Source organism: Garra rufa, chromosome 17 (assembly GCF_049309525.1).
Source record: "Garra rufa chromosome 17, GarRuf1.0, whole genome shotgun sequence".
NCBI classification, from domain to species: domain Eukaryota; kingdom Metazoa; phylum Chordata; class Actinopteri; order Cypriniformes; family Cyprinidae; genus Garra; species Garra rufa.
Window position 1 is genome coordinate 8571675 of NC_133377.1, and position 23615 is coordinate 8595289.

General features: G+C 32.5%; 2 protein-coding genes across 2 annotated transcripts in view; one reads left to right on the forward strand and one right to left on the reverse strand.

Moving 5' to 3' along the window:
• The window catches only part of nsun2 (NOP2/Sun RNA methyltransferase 2), a 44488-nt gene extending 37732 nt beyond the window's left edge, over positions 1-6756 (reverse strand). The window contains exons 1-2 of the mRNA XM_073821670.1: positions 6568-6756; positions 6175-6332 (exon numbers count right to left, since the gene is read on the reverse strand). Of these exons, the coding sequence (XP_073677771.1) occupies positions 6175-6332; positions 6568-6651 (242 nt within the window). The 5' untranslated portion in view covers positions 6652-6756. The remainder of the gene's footprint in view (positions 1-6174; positions 6333-6567) is intronic.
• Positions 6757-7233: 477 nt separating this feature from the next.
• srd5a1 (steroid-5-alpha-reductase, alpha polypeptide 1 (3-oxo-5 alpha-steroid delta 4-dehydrogenase alpha 1)) lies at positions 7234-14532 on the forward strand. The gene is made up of 5 exons (XM_073822354.1): positions 7234-7593; positions 7727-7893; positions 9552-9653; positions 11185-11335; positions 13165-14532. Exons 1-5 carry the CDS (start codon positions 7283-7285, stop codon positions 13229-13231), a joined length of 798 nt encoding a protein of 265 aa, XP_073678455.1. The 5' UTR covers positions 7234-7282; the 3' UTR covers positions 13232-14532.
• The last annotated feature ends 9083 nt before the right edge of the window (positions 14533-23615 follow it).

The window sequence follows — 23615 nt, forward strand, 5'->3', positions numbered from 1 at the left end:
GATTATTTAACACTATTATGACAGGGTACAAAACTTTATATTAGTAATTAATTTAAAGACAGCAATACAACAGAAAAAAAAAGAAAAACAGTGCTTTTTAAAAATTGCCATTGTAATTATTTGAAAGTAAAATAAAACAGCATCTTAACTGTAATAGTTAAACATGCTTTATTTCTTATTAAAACTATAAAAGTCCTTCATTCAAGAGCAGTGAGTGATTCTTCCCTTTGTTTTTTTTACGTTTTATTAATATTAAGCACAAAGACGACAGAAGGAATATTTGTTGCTGCTTTAAGCACCACACGGATCCAATATACAGTACAGACCTTCTCATTCAGGTGTGTCCAAACGTTTGGTCTGTACTGTAGATATGAATTCAACTGAAAAAACTTGTGAAAAAATCTCTTTCAGGTGGTCAAATAGCAAATAGTGGAGCTCTGCAGCCACCTACTGGTAAAAGTTATTTTTTTTACTTTTAAAACTGGATTTTCCAAAAGATGGGCAAAAATCTTACAGAAAATCATACACAGAATCATACACAGAACAGCGCAAGTTTTCAGACGCGCTTTTAAAAACACAACAACAAACAAACATTAATAAATCAATCACCCCCATTTTATGAAAGTCACGTTACATAATTTTGCTGATTTGCATGTGAAATTAGGTTATGGAGGAGCGAAATCACACCACTGGTTAGGGGGCGGAATGGGGTGCAATAATCGTTTCATCTCGATTACTGCAATTTCATGATCGTTTGAAGGAGAAATCAAAATTTAAACCGAATTTCAATTAAATGCACAGCCCTACTTAGTTTCATAAAATTATAGGAGTAGTTCAGTTTCAGAACAAAAATGTACAGATAATGTATTCACCCCCTTGTCATCCAAGATCTTCATGTCTTTCTTTCTTCAGTCGTAAGGAAATTGTTTTTTGAGGAAAACATTTCAGGATTTCTCTTCATATAATGGACTTCTATGTTGCCCCCGAGTTTGAACTTACAAAATGCATCTTCAAAGAGCTCTAAACGATCACAGCCGAGGAAAAGAAGGGTCTTTTCTAGCAAAACGACTGGTTATTTTCTAAAAAATAAATTACAATTGATACACTTTTTAACCTCAAATGCTCGTCTTGTCTAGCTCTGTGTGTACTCTGTGTAGAGATTAAAAAGTATATAAATTGCAAATGTTTTTAGAAAATAAACAATCATTTCACTAGATAAGACCCTTCTTCCTCGGCTGGGATCATTTATGGCGCTTTTCCACTACACAGTACCAGCTCGATTCGGCTCGCCTCGGCTCGACTCGACCTGGCTCGACTGGGCTCTGTTTGGTTTTCCACTGTGTAAAAGTTGTACCTGTACCTCCACAATAGTACCTGGTTGTCATAGCGACGCTGCAAGAAACTGCCGTGATGTAATCAACATTACGATTGCAAACGTGACATTGATTTTATACAACAGTAGTTCAATAAACTAGTATTTAATATTAAATAATATTAACTGACTTACATTTTTAGACACATCACTGACTGTTTTTGTTAACGAAATAAGCAGCAGAACAGTCGCAAATCTAACAAACACACAGCGGTGTTTCAATACTGAATGATTTAGCATTTAATTTAATGAATCGGGTGAGTCAGTGAACGAACTCGTTGAATCAGTCTATGGTTGAATCCGTGACTCACTCATTAAAGGTGCGGTCACACTGCACTTTTCGTTCCATTGACTTCCATTCATACGCATGCGAAAGCTTTAGACCAGAAACGCAAGCCCATGCAAAATATTTTCGCATTTCGCTGCGTCTGAAAGTTCAAACTTGGTGAACTCTGACCAACGAATTCGTATCACATGACTCTGTGGGACCAACAGGAGATCGATACGTCACAGCATGACCTCTAGCTGAATGAAAAGAACCTTAAATTTAAACATTTAAAACTGCAACACTGCGGTAAAGTGTAGTAGATTGTGTGTTTTTACATTTAAAATGTATTATTAGTGTCATGTGCTGAATTTAACTTTTAAAAAGACGCAGCAGAGCATGACGTCATATCACGACCGTTGCAGCAGCATCCGAAGGAATTTCGAACGCTCAAAGTCTAGTGTGACCGCGGCTTAAGACAGTGACTTACTGCCACCGATTGGTGGTTCGGTTTCATATTTAAAAGTAATGCATTTTTTCAACATTTTAGATTTATATGTTAAAAAAAGTACAACATTAATCTTATAACATTATGTATTTGCAATTTTACTGTGTAAATGCATTTTTTTGCAACCTCTTATCTTCATTAAACAGTCTAAGTAAATACATTTAAATAGCATTTTCGATGCAGACTGGGTTTTTCCTATGCAGTGGAAAGATGGAATTTGTTGATACTGATTTAATCTGAATGGTAACCATACAGAGTCTAGTTATTCTAATTGAATCTATTGATAAAATTTCAGAATTTAATATAAATGACACATTTAGTAAGGTTAGGAAAATAAAGTTAAAAAGTGTCCTAGAAGCAATTTAAGGCAAATATCACAAATATTCTGATTAAAGTAAGACATTATAGAGCAGTGATGAGACTATTGCTTCAGAAAAGATTAATTTACGGCAAAAAAAGGCTCTTTTTTGCCTTGGACAAGTACATTTTTTACACGGACAAGTGAATGTCTGATTTACTTGTCCGAAGGACATGCACGTCAAAGCTTAATCTCAAGCCCTGTAATCAGAAAACAACTCGCCGTCCTACCTCAAAGGTGTGGGAATATTTTAAACACAGCCAGAAACGTAACGGTATAGTTATATTAGGGATGTTAACCGATGACCGTTTGACCGGTGGTTGACCGTATCAACGTTAACCGGTCAAAGTTGTCGTAGTCGGTTAAAAAAAAAAAGTGCCGGTGCGTCTTTTACACATTCTGAAGGTGCCTGTTTTATAAGGTGATAAGGTGATGATGATCATCATCTTTCTTTAATATGGTTAGCACTACCTCAACTAAAGCGGCGTCTCTTCGGAGCTGTCATTTTCTTAAATGAGCCGTGGCAATGTTTCAAATGAGCTTCTAACCTAGGCAAACGCCTTTATTTTCAAAGCGATCACCTTGTACCCAAACCATTTGAAACTAAGGAGCCATTTGTCCTACGATTACATACAACAAGCTCTTCGGCGCCGCGTTTGCGGGACTAATGTTTCGCGCTGTAGGGGATTTTTAAAAAGTGACGCGAGTGGCAGTGTGTGTGTGTGTGTGTGTGTGTGTGCGGGAGGCAGAGCGGCAGAGAGAGGCCGCGATCACACCGAACGCGTTTTTGCAGATGGAGGCGCCTCTTTTGAATGGTTTTCTGTTGGCAGTGAGCGTTCTACGCGCTGCTTATGCGTCCCAGGCGCCTCACGTTTTTGCAGGAGCGCTCTGAGCGCGTGAAGTTGAAAAAAAAAATCAACTCTGAGCGGAAAAACGCCAAACGTCATTCGCGTTCTTTTCCATTGTCCAATCGAATGAATGAAGAGGCGGGCCTTCTGTTGTGGTGACGGAATTTTACGGTTGCTTAAAAAGTCCGCAGACTGCAAGAAATAGAGGAGAAACCTTTTTTGTCTATCGTGGGTAACCCGGAGCTGTATTATTTAGGGTTTCTGCTAATTTAATTTTGCTAGTTTACTTAACAGCATAAAACTAAGATTTTAGAGCGCTCGCGCTATAATCCTTTGATTTGACTGACAGGACAGCTGTTTTGGTCGTTGCTTAGCAACATAAAAAAAAAACGCAGCACGCTCTTTTATTAAAAGTCACCAAAAAAGGGCAGTGCTGTGCGCCTCGCGTTTTTAGAACTAAAAGACGCGTTCGGTGTGATCGCGGTCAGATGCGACAGAGTTGCGAAATTGCAGGCGCGGCTGGAAATGGCTGTTATTTCAAATAGCGTACCATATTTTAAACTAATCGGTTAACCGGTTTCAACCGGCTAATGAGGCTCGGTGGTCGGTCAAGAACTTTTTTAGTTTTCGCCATCCCTAAGTTATATGCAGTCTTTGCAAGATGGAGCTAGCATACCACACCAGCACGACTTCCATGTGGGAGCATCTATTAGGAGGAAACTGCTAACTATGTTTAAAAAAAAATAAAAATAAGATAAATCATCTAATTAGTCATTAGAATAGTCGACTATTCGATAAAATAATCGCCCGAATAATCGTTTTAAAAATAATCGGTTACCCCCAGCCCTAGTAAACGTAATTTTTTTTCAGCATGGATTTGGCTTAAAAGCATGAGTGATTAAGCCTATATAAGTGTGCAGCGATGTGAAGATCAGCTGTTAAAATGAACCATCCATTCATCATATCAGCATGCAAAACTAAGAATTAGAATAATTGCAATAAGAAGATCGTGTGCGGTTAGATAAATCAGAGAAAAAATATAGGTTGCGGGTGGGTGGCAGGTGGATTACACGATTACCTGATTTTGCTTTATTTCATCGTCAAAAGTAAGATTTTGCTCTTTCTTGTCATCAAAAGTATTCTGAAACAAGTCACAACTGAGCCGCTGTGCATCTCCATTTAAACAGCAGTGTTTCGTTTAACGTGCGTTTTTAAACGAATCTAGTCAAATGATTCAATTTCCCATTCATAAAGAGAGTCATTTGCTTTATTCAGGAATGAATCAGTTGCTCGAACGAATCAAATGAATGATATGATTCAGTAATTAAATCAGTGTCTTGCCGCCATCTGCTGGCAGGTCCTCTCAGTTATATAAATCGTTTAAAATGTCCATATTCAAAATTTTATTTAAAACATTAAAGTTTCACCTTAATCTCAGCTCTTAAACTTTTATGTAAATGATTAACAGTTTTTATATTATCTGTTATATATTTAATACGGTCACACTTTCTATTAGGTGGCCTTAATTATTATGTACTTAAGGTACACAAAACACTTTTGCTTCTAATAAGGTGGGATATGGGTAAGGTTAGGGCCAGGTTTGGTGGTATGAGTAGGTTTCAGGGTGGGTTAGGGTGTAAGGGTTGGTTCAACAGTGGTAATTACAGAAATTAATTACAAATGTAATTACATATAGGTTTTTAAAAATATATAAATACAATGTAAAAACATGTACACAATAAGTACACTGTACCAAATTATTAATTTAAATGTAAGTACATAGTTGTTAAGGCCACCTAATGTAAAGTGGGACCTTTAATACTTGGTCAGTTCGATTTGTTTGGTTAACTTTGGTTAAATCTTTTATAATAATACTGTGCAGTGCACAAAATCAAGATCCGAAAGATGGTTCCTTGTGTTCATTGTTCATGATGTTAAGTTTAGAAATGATGTGCATCCACTTATTATTAGTGTGACATTTTAGCATGCAAATAAAGGGAAGAACTTCAAGATATTGGCCCTAAAAATCGGCCAAAAAAATCGGCAGCACATATCAGCCATCGGTTGACCCTGACCTCTAAACATCGGCATCGGCTATAGAAAAACCCATATCGGTCGACCTCTAATTTAGAGCCCTTTGAAGCTGCATTTAAACTGCATTTCGGAAGTTCAAACCCAGGGGGCACCATAGAAGTCCATTATTTGGAGAGAAATCCTGAAATGTTTTCCTCAAAAAACATAATTTCTTTACGACTGAAGAAAGAAAGACATGAACATCTTGGATGACAAGGGGGTGAGTACATTATCTGTACATTTTTGTTCTGAAAGTGTACTACTCCTTTATGGTTGAAGCACTGATGCCATATGGACTATTTTAAAGATGTCCTTACTACCTTTCTGGGCCTTGAACGTGTTAGTTGTGTTACTGTCTATGCAGGATCAGAAAGCTCACGGATTTTAACAAAAATATTTGTGTTTCGAAGATGAACAAAGCTCTTACTGGCTTGGAACTGAGTCATTAAAGACAGAATTGTTTTTTTTGGAGTGAACTATCCCTTTAAGTATCATTAGTATCACATATCGAACAGAATCCTAACATGGATGTATCGTCATGCGTCACACTCATGAAATTGCATTGTCCTCTGAACTATAGCAATACTTCAAGCAATATGGCTTCATCTATGCCCTGATGGTCAGTAATAAATTATAAGAGTCTGAGAGCAGTAAATAAAAGTTAACTCATATTTTTAAATCACTGAAGCCATAATTCAAATGCTGTGGCAGTCAAATCATTGTTTGTCATTCAATTAAAACTTTATCCACCTCTTGTATCCAGTGATCCGTATTGTAGCTGGCAGTGGCTCCCTCATGGCCTCCATGAAGTCCTCAAACTCTCCCTCGGGGATAATCTTCAGCTCCTTGTAGTACTGCTCGAAGAGTTTGTTTTCCTTGATGATCTCAGAGTATCCAGCTCCCCAAGCCTAGCAAAAAAAATAAAAATAAAAAAATGTATAAGACTATTGCTACCTAACGTTACCTGCATGCCATTTACCAAGACGATTACATTGAAACTGTTATTATTATACATAGACAATTACAAAAATATAACTATATGATGTGTATTCACTGTGCAATCTATTATAATTATTTATAAATGAATCAGCAGTGTTGGCACTAGGCAGAAAAGTAAGAAGCTAGAGCAGTTAGCAAACTCACAGCATCATCTCTGCTTCTTTTCGCCTCTGGTCTTCCATCTCTGTTCTGCAGAGGTCTTTGTCTGTTTCTGTTTTTCCTGCCCATGTTTGACACGCATGCAACTCTGGTTATAAACCTGCGAAGCGTTTTGACTGACTGACTGACTATCTAAAGAACTGTACTTCTCAGCTCCTGTTGAATTCACGTGTTCGTGACGCAGTCTAAACAAGCACACTCGACTGAAAGACCCTTCCTTGGTGTCCGCATTATTGCCTGACTTATATGCAGAAGCTTTTCTTTTTCTCTCCTTTTTTCTTGTTTAAAATATCAAAATATTTAATACAGTAGTATTTAATTTAAACATTAGACCTTCAGTCCTAATAAATGCATTGTCAGGTGAATAAAACGTATGTTTTGTTTTTGTTTTTCAGCATGTTTTAATTCTATATTTCGTTACATTTGGCAAGCAACAGTAAAAGATAAATAACCAATAAAATATTCTCTTTTTAGTTACTAATATAAGTTATCTACTGGTTAGAATTTAAAAGCTTGCATATATTAAGGCGTGTTTTTGCAATATGCCCCGCCCACTGCCTGTTTTAATTGGCGACACCGATGTTGTGATAGGCGGGTCTTCTAGTTTTTTCTCCATGGTGTCAGTTTGTTATGTCCAAGAGTTACAAATCATTACTCAACCTTTCTTCTAGTTAGGCAGTTAGTACATCGATTAGCAATTATGGACGTTATTCTGAGGACATTATTCTCCTCAGAGGAACAAGAACGGCACATTTTAGATTGTTTATCCTACTTGATGATGGTTATGGCATTGATAACTTTTGTGACTTCATTTTTTGAGCACATGCCCTATGGGAGGTATGCATCCAGCAGGTATGGATTCCCTGTGAATGTCAAATTCGCCTGGTTCGTTCAGGAGCTGCCGGCTTTTTTGGTGCCTTTAAGTTTGGTGCTATGGAGTTCATGTGCAAAGATAATGCACCTGCCAAATCAGCTACTTCTGCTCATGTTCCTTTGCCATTATATGCAAAGGTAGGATGTTTCTGTGTTATAAAAAAATCTATATATGTACAAATACGCCTGAGTACATAAGCTCATGTCTTGCCAATGTGTCTTTTACTCAATTTATATTTTTAACATAACCTGAAGCATGTGTTTCACCTAGATCCCTCATCTACCCATTTTTAATTCGAGGGGGGAAATCCACACCATTCTTCTCATTTTTCATGGCCTTTGTCTTCTGCATCTATAATGGGTACTTGCAGGCAAGATACCTGTGTCACTATGCAGATTACCCATCTGGTTGGGTTACACATCCGTGTTTCATCATAGGTAGGTGCTAGTCAGTAAATATTCACAGTGTCTTTTCATCATTTCGTTTATTCCCTTTCATATAAGACACTACCTTTATTGGTCAAGGAAGAGACATACAAACCAAAGAACACGTTTTTGATGAGGCCTGATGAGCCTCAAATCCAAGCATCATGTTTGGAGGAAACCAGGCACTGCTCATCACCTGCAGAGTACCATCCCAACAGTAAAGTGTGTTGGTAGTAACCTCATGCTGTGGGGCTGTTTTCCAGCGACAGGGACTGAAAAAATCATCAGAGTAGAAGGAAAGCTCAGTGCACCAAAATATTGAGATGAAATTAAATATTAATGAAAACCCAGTCCAGAGCATTCAGAACCTCAGACTGAGCAGAAGGTTCACCTTCCAACAGGGCAATGAAACGAAGCACAAAGCAAGAGTGGCTTATAGACAACTCCGTGAATGTCCTTGAGTGGCCCAGACAGAGCCTGGGCTTGAGCCCAATCAAACATTTTTGTAGAAACCTGAAAATGTCTGCCAGACCCCATCCAAGCTGTTTGAGTTTGAGAGGTGAAGAGGTGAGGCGATGAATGACAGATAATTGCCAAATGCAGATGTGCAAAGCTTGTCGCATCATACCCAAAAAGACTTGAGGCTGTAAAGGTGCTTCAACTAAGTACTGAGTTAAAGGTATGAATACTTATGCAATGTACCTATTCTGTGTTTATTAAGTTTATTGTAAGTGACAATTCTGTTTTTGCTTTGACATTATGGTGCGTGGAGTGGAGTGCATTGATGTGAAAAGAAAGTAATTTAAAACTGTTTAACATAAACAGTTTAACATAAAACTGATTAACATAAACACAGCAACATAAAACATGAACAAAAATGAATGGGTATAAGTACTTTCGCAAGGCACTGTAGATCAGGGGTGTTTTCTCCACAAGGCAAGGGAGGCAGTGTCTCAATATATTGGATAGAAACAAATTAATAATACAAAAATAAAACAATACTAGTATTACAAAACATGACTTTAAAATTTTATAAATCACTAGTTTAGCTAAAGTAAAACTGCGAGTTCTCTCTCGCCTCCCCTGAGCACATTGAGTTTGAACAGACGCCATAAAGCGTGCAGTGAGTTTGGTGGGGGGTAATTGAGAATGAATAGGGGAAAGTCATGTGAGAGGAGGCAATTACTCCATCGCGATATGACTGGTTGAACTTGTGTTCAGCTGTGATTGGTTCATGCGATAAATTACGCCTCTTGTGTTTGTGCGTGTTCCGGATTTGCAAATCAGTTTGAATGAACAATATAATAAAAAAATAATTAGTAGGCTATGAATACATTTATTCAGCAAGGACACATTAAAATGCTGTTCATTTGTATTTATTAAAAAAAAAAAAAAAACTAAAAAATGTATAATGGTTTCCATAAAAATATTAAGCAGCACTGTTTTCAGTGTTAGTAATAATAACAAATATTTCTTACAACAGCAAATCAACATATTAGAATGATTTCTGAAGGATCACGTGACACTGAAGGCTGGAGTAATGATACTGAAAATTCAGCTTTGATCACAGGAGTTATTTTAAATCACAATGATTGTAATAAATATTACAATATTACTGTTTTTTACTGTATTTTGACCTGTATTTAAGCATATTCTGAATGTTTTTTCAGGATCTTCTATGTGGTTCGTGGGATGGATCATTAATATTCACTCTGACCATATTCTCAGGAACCTCCGCAAGCCTGGAGAGACAGGCTATAAGATACCTAGAGGTAAGAAAACCATTATCAGACTGACGGCACCATTTATGAATTGCAAATGTGTTTGAGTGGGAAGTGTGGCCTAAAATGGGTCATATTTATGCAGAAATATAGAAAATTGTAAAGGGTTTGCAAACTTTCAAGCGGCACTGTATATATACATATTCTTAATTCAGTGCTAATGCAAATACATATTGAAGAGCATCTAAAAGAGAACACATATCATTTGAACAGTACCACATGCATGAGTGGTCAGTGCTGAGGCGTCCTCTTCAGTGCTGGTTTGAGTGTTAAAGGAGTAGTTCACTTTCGGAACAAAAATGTACAGATAATGTACTCACCCCCTTGTCATCCAAGTTCATGTCTTTCTTTTTTCAGTCATAAAGAAATGGTGTTTTTTGAGGCAAACATTTCGGGATTTCTCTCCATATAGTGGACTTCTATGGTGCCCCGGAGTTTGAATGTCCAAAATGCAGTTTAAATGCAGCTTCAAAAGGCTCTAAATGATCCCAGCCAAGGAAGAACGGTCTTATCTAGCGAAACGATGGGTTATTTTCTAAAAACATCTACAACTTATATACTTTTTAATCTCAAATGCTCATCTTGCCGAGCTAGACAAGATGAGCATTTGAGGGTAAAAAGTATATAAATTGTCATTTTTTTTTAGAAATAACCCATCGTTTTGCTAGATAAGACCGTTCTTTCCTCGGCTGTGATCGTTTAGAGCCCTTTGAAGCTGCATTTTGGAAGTTCAAACTCGGGGGCACCATAGAAGTCCATTATATGGAGAGAAATCCTGAAATGTTTTCCTCAAAAAACGACTGAAGAAAGAAACACATGAACATCTTGGATGACAAGGGGGTGAGTACATGATCTGTACATTTTTGTTCTGAAAGTGAACTACTCCTTTAACGCAAACCAAAAATGTCCCTTTGAATCTGGCTTTGACTCTGAAAGAAAATAAAAATAGATGCCCTTTCTGTTTATGACTCATGGCCCCAGCAACTTGTCAGGAAAACCCTGCTCTAGAGATGCTAATAGTTTGTGGCATATACTTCAGTATCTTTCCCATACGGTCAGTGTCCATACAAGATGTAAATGCAATAATCTCTTATTTCCCCTTACTTTTGGGAAAGGAAAGCTGTCTGACATCACAACTTCACAGGGTAGTATCAAAAAAATATAAAAATAAATAAATAAATAAATTCTCTATGCACATTACATATAAAGTGACTCAGTAACCCTTCAACAAAAATGAATTGAGTCTGCTAATAGATTGCATTGTTTAGCCGAAGTGAATGGATTTAAAAGTATTCTGGTATGTCCAAAGGCTTGTTCTTGTTTTATTTGATCCATAAGTGATGACTGACGTGATGAATCAGGCATGTGCTGACATATTAAACCAGGCAGCATGCAGGTCAGATGGTGTCACACTTAATGAGACTCATGTGATTCACTTTCAAGGACTTGAAATTGTTTCTTATTGCTTTGCGAACACATGTCTTGCATTCAAATGTCTCGTATAAACTATTTCTCTTTGTAGGGGGCATGTTTGAGTTTGTATCAGGAGCAAACTACTTTGGCGAGATTATGGAGTGGGCTGGATTTGCTCTGGCCGGTCATTCAGTACATAGTGCAGCTTTTGCTCTCTTCACTTTGGTTGTGCTGTCCAGCAGAGGAATGGACCACCACAAGTAAGACATTACCATATGAAACAATGCATTCTTGCACAATGTGATTGTTTACAAAAGTTTCAATTCTCGTGTCTGAGTCACAATTCAAGAATCATATGAAATAATAATTACATGATAAAGAAGTAAATAGGAATATGAAGCCTATTTTAAGACATTTTTAATGACTCCCCACAATAATTCTAGATATTTAATTATTCATTTTTGTTTTTTTAATTTTTGAATAAAAATGACATACATATACGTTAAGTTTTTGAATGTACAGTAAAACAGTAATATTGTGAAATATTTTTACTATTTAAAATAACAATTTTCTATTTGAATATTTTAAAATGTCATTTTTTTCCTGTCATTCAAAAGCCAATTTTTAGCAACATTACTCCAGTCACATGACCATTCAGAAATCATTCTAATATGCTGATTTGCTTATTATTATGTTGAAAACAGCTGAGAAGATTTTTTTTTTCAGGTTTCTTAAATGAATAGAGAGTTCAGAAAAACAGCATTTATTTAGTACTTAACTGTTTAAAATATTGATGATAATAATAATAAAATAATTCTTAAATGACAAATCAGCATATTAAAATATTTCTGAAGGATCATGTGACACTGAAGACTGAAAATTCTGCTTTGCAACCCAGGAATAAATTTTACAATATATTCAAATAGAACACAGTTATTGTAAATAGTAATAATATTTCACAATATTACTGCTTTTGCTGTATTATGGATTAAATAAATGCAGGCTTGGTGAGCAGAAGAGATTTCTTTAAAAAAAACATTTAAAAAATCATACTGTTCAAAAACTTTTGACTGGTAGTGTATATTAAAAAAAAAAAAAATTACGAAAACAACAAAATTACTGCAAGTTTAACTAAAACTAAAATGAAAACTAAATAAAAAAATGAAAACTAATTCAAAATATTAATACAAATTATAAAATTACTGCAACTGTAATTAAGATTAAAATGACAACAAAATATAAAAGTGAAAACTAATGCAAAATATGAGCACAAACTATAATATTACTTTTTAATATTATTTTTTTTTAAGAATCATACTGTTCAAAAACATTTGACTGGTAGTGTATATTTAAAAACAAAGCTAATAAAAATGCCTAAAATAACAAATTTACTGCAAGTTTAACTAAAATTAAAATGAAAACAAAATATAAAAATGAACAAGAATGCAGAATATTAATACAAAATATAATAATTAAAATATAACTAATTTCAACTCCTAAATAAATATTTACAACTTTAAATAAAATAAATTATTATTATTATTATTATTATTATTTAAAGAATCATACTGTTCAAAAACTTTTGAATGGTAGTGTATATTAAAAAAAAACTAATAAAAATGACAAAAACAACTAAATTACTGCAAGTTTAACTAAAAATAAAATGAAAACAAAATATAAAAATGAAAACGAATGAAAAATATTAATGCAAACTATAGTAGGTAAAATAGAACTGATTTCAGCAACTAAATAAATATTTAACCACTTTAAATAAAATATTTAATAAATTATCTTTTTTTTTAAGGAATCATACTGTTCACAAACTTTTGACTGGTGGTGTATATTTAAAAAGAAAACTAATAAAAATGTCAAAAACAACAAACTAATACAAACTATAATACTTAAAATAGAACTGATTTCAACAACTAAATAAATATTTAACAACTTTAAATAAAATATTTTAATTTTTTTTATATTTTTTAAGAAATGTGACTTGGCATGTTTTAGACAGATTTACCGATACATATTTTTGTTGTATAATGACAACAGTATCTGAGATAGTTGTTTAATGTGTAATTTCATTTTACAGATGGTATCTTACGAAATTTGAAGACTATCCAAAATCAAGGAAAGCTTTGATACCGTTTGTGTTGTGATCCTGTGGTAAGCCCAGCCGCCACACTTCCACAGAAACAATATTATCATCTATCATACCGCTCATGTACGGCTTTCAAGGGAAGTGCTATCATCGCATACAGAGACTGCATTAAGCATTAAACAATAATAACAATAACTCAATTCTAAAGGACAAAACATTTATTTATATTTTGAAAACCGCTTTGTTTTGAGAGATGTACAATGTCTCAGATGAAATGAGATGAGATGCACATGGCAGACAGCTGCTACCAAAATCCAGACGTTTCCTATTAACCACTTCATCTTCAAGACAGTAACAATGTGTCAGCAAAATATGGACTTTCTGAATGTGCTGGACACAGGTTATCCAAGTAAAGGCTCAGAAAAAGCGAGGAAACATATGATTTATCTATTGAAGAGTGAGAACTTGTGACAATAGCAGAACCATTAATCATGTTATACACACATCTGATCTGAAATGTTCAATCTTTCATGGCAAATTTGCCAATTTGTCAGTTTGGGCTTTCAAAATGTCTGAAAATGGAAAAAAATTCTAAAAAGTCCTGGTTAACGAAAAGCCATGCTGTACATGGGGCAAGATTTCAATTTAAAATTGGTGTTATGTTTACTGATATATGTGTCTAATTCTTAACCCCCAAAAGTGGAGTGTTTAGAAAGTTTAAGAAATTAAACTGGATGAATTTCAACAGGGGCACATTGTGTAAATTATGTTGTCATAACACTGAATGGATTTATTATTGGATGTCTTCATTTGTCATTACCATAAAGCCTCCAGTCGATTCCGTTTTAACAAACGCACAACTAAAATGTTTTTTTCATTTAACTTTTCAGTCAAGTGTTGGCAAGGGTGATATGCAGTAGGGTCAGTACATGAAGCTGTCAAAATGAAGTATTAGATCAATAACCAAAAGTATCCCAAGAGCGAATGCTGCTCTCAAAGAAATAGAAGCGCATGCCTTGCCTTAAAAGGACAGCGTTAGTTATTTATACGTAAAATTAGTTTTGTTTTATGAATATACTTCATTGTACGATACATGCTATATGTAGAGATCATGCACATCGTGATGGCATTGCCATATCTTTTCTACATTCAATGTACCACAGCATTATGTCACAAATCCAAATAGCGACAGCTGTTTTTGTATATAAGATACGCTCGTAACGTCATCATTTACTATTGCCGACATGTTTTGACATGCAGCAGGTGGGCTTTCATAATACCTTCAGGCGTAATGTATGATGTATGGCGAGAGTTATGTGCTGTATGTCAGCGCTGTCAGCTGTGAAAGCGGTCGTGTTCATTTACTCTGGAATGTGGAAGGTCATATAAATTGCTTATAAACATCTCGTTGTCTGTAGCTTGAAAGTTTTTGAACAGTATGTTTTTTTAATGTTTTTGAAGTATCTTCTGCTCACCAAGCCTGCATTTATTTGATTCAAAGTACAGCAAAAAGAGTAACATTTTGAAATAGTTTTACTATTTAAAATAACTTTAATATACTTTAAAATTTAATGTATTCCTGTGATTTCGAAGCTGAATTTTTAGCATCATTACACCAGTCACGTGATCCTTCAGAAATCATTCTAATAATCTGATTTGCTGCTCAAAAAACATTGAATACCACTGAATAAAAAAATATAAAAAATTATTGCAAGATATAAATGTGCAATTCTCGCAATTGCAACTTTGTATCTTGCAATTCTTTTTTTTTTCTCAGAACTGTGAGATATAAACACAGATGCGAGTTATAAGGTCAGAATTGCTAAAAATAAAGAATTGCGTGATATAAACTCACATGAGAAATAAAGTCAGAATTGCGATATATAAACGCACAATTTTGACTTTATTTCTCACAGTTGCGATTTTGTATCTCGCAATTCTGACTTTTTTTTTCTTTTAGAACTAAAAATAAAGTCAGAAATGTGGGATATAAACTCACAATTGTGAGAAATAAAGTCAGAATTGCTAAAAATAAAGTCAGAATTGCGGGATATAAACTTACAATTGTGAGAAATAAAGTCAGAATTGCTAAAAATAAAGTCAGAACTGAGATATAAACTCACAATTGTGAGAAATAAAGTCAGAATTGCTAAATATAAAGTCAGAATTGCGGGATATAAACTTACAATTGTGAGAAATAAAGTCAGAATTGCTAAAAATAAAGTCAGAATTGCGGGATATAAACTTACAATTGCGAGAAATAAAGTCAGAATTGCTAAAAATAAAGTCAGAATTGCGAGATATAAACTTACAATTGCGAGAAATAAAGCCAGAATTGCTAAAAATAAAGTCAGAATTCCGAGATATAAACTCACAATTGTGAGAAATAAAGTCAGAATTGCTAAAAATAAAGTCAGAATTGTGGGATATAAACTTACAATTGTGAGAAATAAAGTCAGAATTGCTAAAAATAAAGTCAGAACTGAGATATAAACTCACAATTGTGAGAAATAAAGTCAGAATTGCTAAAAATAAAGTCAGAATTGCGGGATATAAACTTACAATTCTGAGAAATAAAGTCAGAATTGCTAAAAATAAAGTCAGAATTGCGAGATATAAACTCACAATTGTGAGAAATAAAGTCAGAATTGCTAAAAATAAAGTCAGAACTGAGATATAAACTTACAATTGCGAGAAATAAAGTCAGAATTGCTAAAAATAAAGTCAGAATTGCGAGATATAAACTTACAATTGTGAGAAATAAAGTCAGAATTGCTAAAAATAAAGTCAGAATTGCGAGATATAAACTTACAATTGTGAGAAATAAAGTCAGAATTGCTAAAAATAAAGTCAGAACTGAGATATAAACTCACAATTGTGAGAAATAAAGTCAGAATTGCTAAATATAAAGTCAGAATTGCGGGATATAAACTTACAATTGTGAGAAATAAAGTCAGAATTGCTAAAAATAAAGTCAGAATTGCGGGATATAAACTTACAATTGCGAGAAATAAAGTCAGAATTGCTAAAAATAAAGTCAGAATTGCGAGATATAAACTTACAATTGCGAGAAATAAAGTCAGAATTGCTAAAAATAAAGTCAGAATTCCGAGATATAAACTCACAATTGTGAGAAATAAAGTCAGAATTGCTAAAAATAAAGTCAGAATTGTGGGATATAAACTTACAATTGTGAGAAATAAAGTCAGAATTGCTAAAAATAAAGTCAGAACTGAGATATAAACTCACAATTGTGAGAAATAAAGTCAGAATTGCTAAAAATAAAGTCAGAATTGTGGGATATAAACTCACAATTGTGAGAAATAAAGTCAGAATTGCTAAAAATAAAGTCAGAATTGCGGGATATAAACTTACAATTGTGAGAAATAAAGTCAGAATTGCTAAAAATAAAGTCAGAATTGCGAGATATAAACTCACAATTGTGAGAAATAAAGTCAGAATTGCTAAAAATAAAGTCAGAACTGAGATATAAACTTACAATTGCGAGAAATAAAGTCAGAATTGCTAAAAATAAAGTCAGAATTGCGAGATATAAACTTACAATTGTGAGAAATAAAGTCAGAATTGCTAAAAATAAAGTCAGAATTGCGAGATATAAACTTACAATTGTGAGAAATAAAGTCAGAATTGCTAAAAATAAAGTCAGAACTGAGATATAAACTCACAATTGTGAGAAATAAAGTCAGAATTGCTAAAAATAAAGTCAGAATTGCGAGATATAAACTTACAATTGTGAGAAATAAAGTCAGAATTGCTAAAAATAAAGTCAGAATTGCGGGATATAAACTTACAATTGTTAGAAATAAAGTCAGAATTGCTAAAAATAAAGTCAGAACTGAGATATAAACTCACAATTGTGAGAAATAAAGTCAGAATTGCTAAAAATAAAGTCAGAATTGCGGGATATAAACTTACAATTGTGAGAAATAAAGTCAGAATTGCTAAAAATAAAGTCAGAACTGAGATATAAACTTACAATTGCGAGAAATAAAGTCAGAATTGCTAAAAATAAAGTCAGAATTGTGGGATATAAACTCACAATTGTGAGAAATAAAGTCAGAATTGCTAAAAAATAAAGTCAGAATTGTGAGATAAACTCACAATTGTGAGAAATAAAGTCAGAATTGCTAAAAATAAAGTCAGAACTGAGATATAAACTTACAATTGTGAGAAATAAAGTCAGAATTGCTAAAAATAAAGTCAGAATTGTGGGATATAAACTCACAATTGTGAGAAATAAAGTCAGAATTGCTAAAAATAAAGTCAGAATTGTGGGATATAAACTCACAATTGTAAGAAATAAAGTCAGAATTGCGAGATATAAACTCACAATTGTGAGAAATAAAGTCAGAATTGCTAAAAATAAAGTCAGAATTGTGGGATATAAACTCACAATTGTGAGAAATAAAGTCAGAATTGCTAAAAATAAAGTCAGAACTGAGATATAAACTTACAATTGTGAGAAATAAAGTCAGAATTGCTAAAAATAAAGTCAGAATTGTGGGATATAAACTCACAATTGTGAGAAATAAAGTCAGAATTGCTAAAAATAAAGTCAGAATTGTGGGATATAAACTCACAATTGTGAGAAATAAAGTCAGAATTGCTAAAAATAAAGTCAGAATTGCGAGATATAAACTCACAATTGTGAGAAATAAAGTCAGAATTGTGGGATATAAACTCACAATTGTGAGAAATAAAGTCAGAATTGCTAAAAATAAAGTCAGAACTGAGATATAAACTTACAATTGTGAGAAATAAAGTCAGAATTGCTAAAAATAAAGTCAGAACTGAGATATAAACTCACAATTGTGAGAAATAAAGTCAGAATTGCTAAAAATAAAGTCAGAACTGAGATATAAACTCACAATTGTGAGAAATAAAGTCAGAATTGCTAAAAATAAAGTCAGAATTGCGAGATATAAACTCACAATTGTGAGAAATAAAGTCAGAATTGTGGGATATAAACTCACAATTGTGAGAAATAAAGTCAGAATTGCTAAAAATAAAGTCAGAATTGTGGGATATAAACTCACAATTGTGAGAAATAAAGTCAGAATTGCTAAAAATAAAGTCAGAACTGAGATATAAACTTACAATTGTGAGAAATAAAGTCAGAATTGCTAAAAATAAAGTCAGAACTGAGATATAAACTCACAATTGTGAGAAATAAAGTCAGAATTGCTAAAAATAAAGTCAGAACTGAGATATAAACTCACAATTGTGAGAAATAAAGTCAGAATTGCTAAAAATAAAGTCAGAATTGCGAGATATAAACTTACAATTGCGAGAAATAAAGTCAGAATTGCTAAAAAATAAAGTCAGAATTGCGAGATATAAACTCACAATTGTGAGAAATAAAGTCAGAATTGCTAAAAATAAAGTCAGAATTGCGGGATATAAACTTACAATTGTGAGAAATAAAGTCAGAATTGCTAAAAATAAAGTCAGAACTGAGATATAAACTCACAATTGTGAGAAATAAAGTCAGAATTGCTAAAAATAAAGTCAGAATTGCGGGATATAAACTTACAATTGTGAGAAATAAAGTCAGAATTGCTAAAAATAAAGTCAGAACTGAGATATAAACTTACAATTGTGAGAAATAAAGTCAGAATTGCTAAAAATAAAGTCAGAATTGCGGGATATAAACTTACAATTGTGAGAAATAAAGTCAGAATTGCTAAAAATAAAGTCAGAACTGAGATATAAACTCACAATTGTGAGAAATAAAGTCAGAATTGCTAAAAATAAAGTCAGAATTGCGGGATATAAACTTACAATTGTGAGAAATAAAGTCAGAATTGCTAAAAATAAAGTCAGAACTGAGATATAAACTCACAATTGTGAGAAATAAAGTCAGAATTGCTAAAAATAAAGTCAGAATTGCGGGATATAAACTTACAATTGTGAGAAATAAAGTCAGAATTGCTAAAAATAAAGTCAGAACTGAGATATAAACTCACAATTGTGAGAAATAAAGTCAGAATTGCTAAAAATAAAGTCAGAATTGCGGGATATAAACTTACAATTGTGAGAAATAAAGTCAGAATTGCTAAAAATAAAGTCAGAACTGAGATATAAACTTACAATTGCGAGAAATAAAGTCAGAATTGCTAAAAATAAAGTCAGAATTGCGAGATATAAACTTACAATTGTGAGAAATAAAGTCAGAATTGCTAAAAATAAAGTCAGAATTGCGGGATATAAACTTACAATTGCGAGAAATAAAGTCAGAATTGCTCAAAATAAAGTCAGAATTGCGGGATATAAACTTACAATTGTGAGAAATAAAGTCAGAATTGCTAAAAATAAAGTCAGAACTGAGATATAAACTTACAATTGTGAGAAATAAAGTCAGAATTGCTAAAAATAAAGTCAGAATTGCGGGATATAAACTTACAATTGCGAGAAATAAAGTCAGAATTGCTAAAAATAAAGTCAGAATTGCGAGATATAAACTCACAATTGTGAGAAATAAAGTCAGAATTGCTAAAAATAAAGTCAGAACTGAGATATAAACTTACAATTGCGAGAAATAAAGTCAGAATTGCTAAAAATAAAGTCAGAATTGCGAGATATAAACTTACAATTGTGAGAAATAAAGTCAGAATTGCTAAAAATAAAGTCAGAATTGCGAGATATAAACTTACAATTGTGAGAAATAAAGTCAGAATTGCTAAAAATAAAGTCAGAACTGAGATATAAACTCACAATTGTGAGAAATAAAGTCAGAATTGCTAAAAATAAAGTCAGAATTGCGGGATATAAACTTACAATTGTGAGAAATAAAGTCAGAATTGCTAAAAATAAAGTCAGAACTGAGATATAAACTTACAATTGCGAGAAATAAAGTCAGAATTGCTAAAAATAAAGTCATAACTGAGATATAAACTCACAATTGTGAGAAATAAAGTCAGAATTGCTAAAAATAAAGTCAGAATTGTGGGATATAAACTCACAATTGTGAGAAATAAAGTCAGAATTGCTAAAAAATAAAGTCAGAATTGTGAGATAAACTCACAATTGTGAGAAATAAAGTCAGAATTGCTAAAAATAAAGTCAGAACTGAGATATAAACTTACAATTGTGAGAAATAAAGTCAGAATTGCTAAAAATAAAGTCAGAATTGTGGGATATAAACTCACAATTGTGAGAAATAAAGTCAGAATTGCTAAAAATAAAGTCAGAATTGTGGGATATAAACTCACAATTGTAAGAAATAAAGTCAGAATTGCGAGATATAAACTCACAATTGTGAGAAATAAAGTCAGAATTGCTAAAAATAAAGTCAGAATTGTGGGATATAAACTCACAATTGTGAGAAATAAAGTCAGAATTGCTAAAAATAAAGTCAGAACTGAGATATAAACTTACAATTGTGAGAAATAAAGTCAGAATTGCTAAAAATAAAGTCAGAATTGTGGGATATAAACTCACAATTGTGAGAAATAAAGTCAGAATTGCTAAAAATAAAGTCAGAATTGTGGGATATAAACTCACAATTGTGAGAAATAAAGTCAGAATTGCTAAAAATAAAGTCAGAATTGCGAGATATAAACTCACAATTGTGAGAAATAAAGTCAGAATTGTGGGATATAAACTCACAATTGTGAGAAATAAAGTCAGAATTGCTAAAAATAAAGTCAGAACTGAGATATAAACTTACAATTGTGAGAAATAAAGTCAGAATTGCTAAAAATAAAGTCAGAACTGAGATATAAACTCACAATTGTGAGAAATAAAGTCAGAATTGCTAAAAATAAAGTCAGAACTGAGATATAAACTCACAATTGTGAGAAATAAAGTCAGAATTGCTAAAAATAAAGTCAGAACTGAGATATAAACTTACAATTGTGAGAAATAAAGTCAGAATTGCTAAAAATAAAGTCAGAATTGCGGCATATAAACTCACAATTGTGAGAAATAAAGTCAGAATTGCTAAAAATAAAGTCAGAACTGAGATATAAACTTACAATTGTGAGAAATAAAGTCAGAATTGCTAAAAATAAAGTCAGAATTGTGGGATATAAACTCACAATTGTGAGAAATAAAGTCAGAATTGCTAAAAATAAAGTCAGAATTGTGGGATATAAACTCACAATTGTGAGAAATAAAGTCAGAATTGCTAAAAATAAAGTCAGAATTGCGAGATATGAACTCACAATTGTGAGAAATAAAGTCAGAATTGTGGGATATAAACTCACAATTGTGAGAAATAAAGTCAGAATTGCTAAAAATAAAGTCAGAATTGTGGGATATAAACTCACAATTGTGAGAAATAAAGTCAGAATTGCTAAAAATAAAGTCAGAACTGAGATATAAACTTACAATTGTGAGAAATAAAGTCAGAATTGCTAAAAATAAAGTCAGAACTGAGATATAAACTCACAATTGTGAGAAATAAAGTCAGAATTGCTAAAAATAAAGTCAGAACTGAGATATAAACTCACAATTGTGAGAAATAAAGTCAGAATTGCTAAAAATAAAGTCAGAACTGAGATATAAAGTTACAATTGTGAGAAATAAAGTCAGAATTGCTAAAAAATAAAGTCAGAATTGTGAGATATAAACTCACAATTGTGAGAAATAAAGTCAGAATTGCTAAAAAATAAAGTCAGAATTGTGAGATATAAACTCACAATTGTGAGAAATAAAGTCAGAATTGCTAAAAATAAAGTCAGAATTGTGAGATATAAACTCACAATTGTGAGAAATAAAGTCAGAATTGCTAAAAAATAAAGTCAGAATTGTGAGATATAAACTCACAATTGTGAGAAATAAAGTCAGAATTGCTAAAAAATAAAGTCAGAATTGTGAGATATAAACTCACAATTGTGAGAAATAAAGTCAGAATTGCTAAAAATAAAGTCAGAATTGTGGGATATAAACTCACAATTGTGAGAAATAAAGTCAGAATTGCTAAAAATAAAGTCAGAACTGAGATATAAACTCACAATTGTGAGAAATAAAGTCAGAATAGCTAAAAAATAAAGTCAGAACTGAGATATAAACTTACAATTGTGAGAAATAAAGTCAGAATTGCTAAAAATAAAGTCAGAATTGCGGCATATAAACTCACAATTGTGAGAAATAAAGTCAGAATTGCTAAAAATAAAGTCAGAACTGAGATATAAACTCACAATTGTGAGAAATAAAGTCAGAATTGCTAAAAATAAAGTCAGAATTGCGGCATATAAACTCACAATTGTGAGAAATAAAGTCAGAATTGCTAAAAATAAAGTCAGAATTGTGGGATATAAACTCACAATTGTGAGAAATAAAGTCAGAATTGCTAAAAATAAAGTCAGAACTGAGATATAAACTTACAATTGTGAGAAATAAAGTCAGAATTGCTAAAAATAAAGTCAGAATTGTGGGATATAAACTCACAATTGTGAGAAATAAAGTCAGAATTGCTAAAAATAAAGTCAGAATTGTGGGATATAAACTCACAATTGTGAGAAATAAAGTCAGAATTGCTAAAAATAAAGTCAGAATTGCGAGATATAAACTCACAATTGTGAGAAATAAAGTCAGAATTGTGGGATATAAACTCACAATTGTGAGAAATAAAGTCAGAATTGCTAAAAATAAAGTCAGAATTGTGGGATATAAACTCACAATTGTGAGAAATAAAGTCAGAATTGCTAAAAATAAAGTCAGAACTGAGATATAAACTTACAATTGTGAGAAATAAAGTCAGAATTGCTAAAAATAAAGTCAGAACTGAGATATAAACTCACAATTGTGAGAAATAAAGTCAGAATTGCTAAAAATAAAGTCAGAACTGAGATATAAACTCACAATTGTGAGAAATAAAGTCAGAATTGCTAAAAATAAAGTCAGAACTGAGATATAAACTTACAATTGTGAGAAATAAAGTCAGAATTGCTAAAAAATAAAGTCAGAATTGTGAGATATAAACTCACAATTGTGAGAAATAAAGTCAGAATTGCTAAAAAATAAAGTCAGAATTGTGAGATATAAACTCACAATTGTGAGAAATAAAGTCAGAATTGCTAAAAATAAAGTCAGAATTGTGAGATATAAACTCACAATTGTGAGAAATAAAGTCAGAATTGCTAAAAAATAAAGTCAGAATTGTGAGATATAAACTCACAATTGTGAGAAATAAAGTCAGAATTGCTAAAAAATAAAGTCAGAATTGTGAGATATAAACTCACAATTGTGAGAAATAAAGTCAGAATTGCTAAAAAATAAAGTCAGAATTGTGAGATATAAACTCACAATTGTGAGAAATAAAGTCAGAATTGCTAAAAATAAAGTCAGAATTGTGGGATATAAACTCACAATTGTGAGAAATAAAGTCAGAATTGCTAAAAATAAAGTCAGAACTGAGATATAAACTCACAATTGTGAGAAATAAAGTCAGAATAGCTAAAAAATAAAGTCAGAAC

What these genes read in the sequence shown, in the direction of transcription:
- srd5a1 (XM_073822354.1), top strand. Translation starts at nt 7,283, where the DNA reads ATGGACGTTATTCTGAGGACATTATTCTCCTCAGAGGAACAAGAACGG. An exon ending in CTTTGCCATTATATGCAAAG is followed by an intron (nt 7,594 to 7,726) that starts GTAGGATGTTTC and finishes TGTTTCACCTAG; the next exon opens with ATCCCTCATCTACCCATTTT. An exon ending in ACATCCGTGTTTCATCATAG is followed by an intron (nt 7,894 to 9,551) that starts GTAGGTGCTAGT and finishes ATGTTTTTTCAG; the next exon opens with GATCTTCTATGTGGTTCGTG.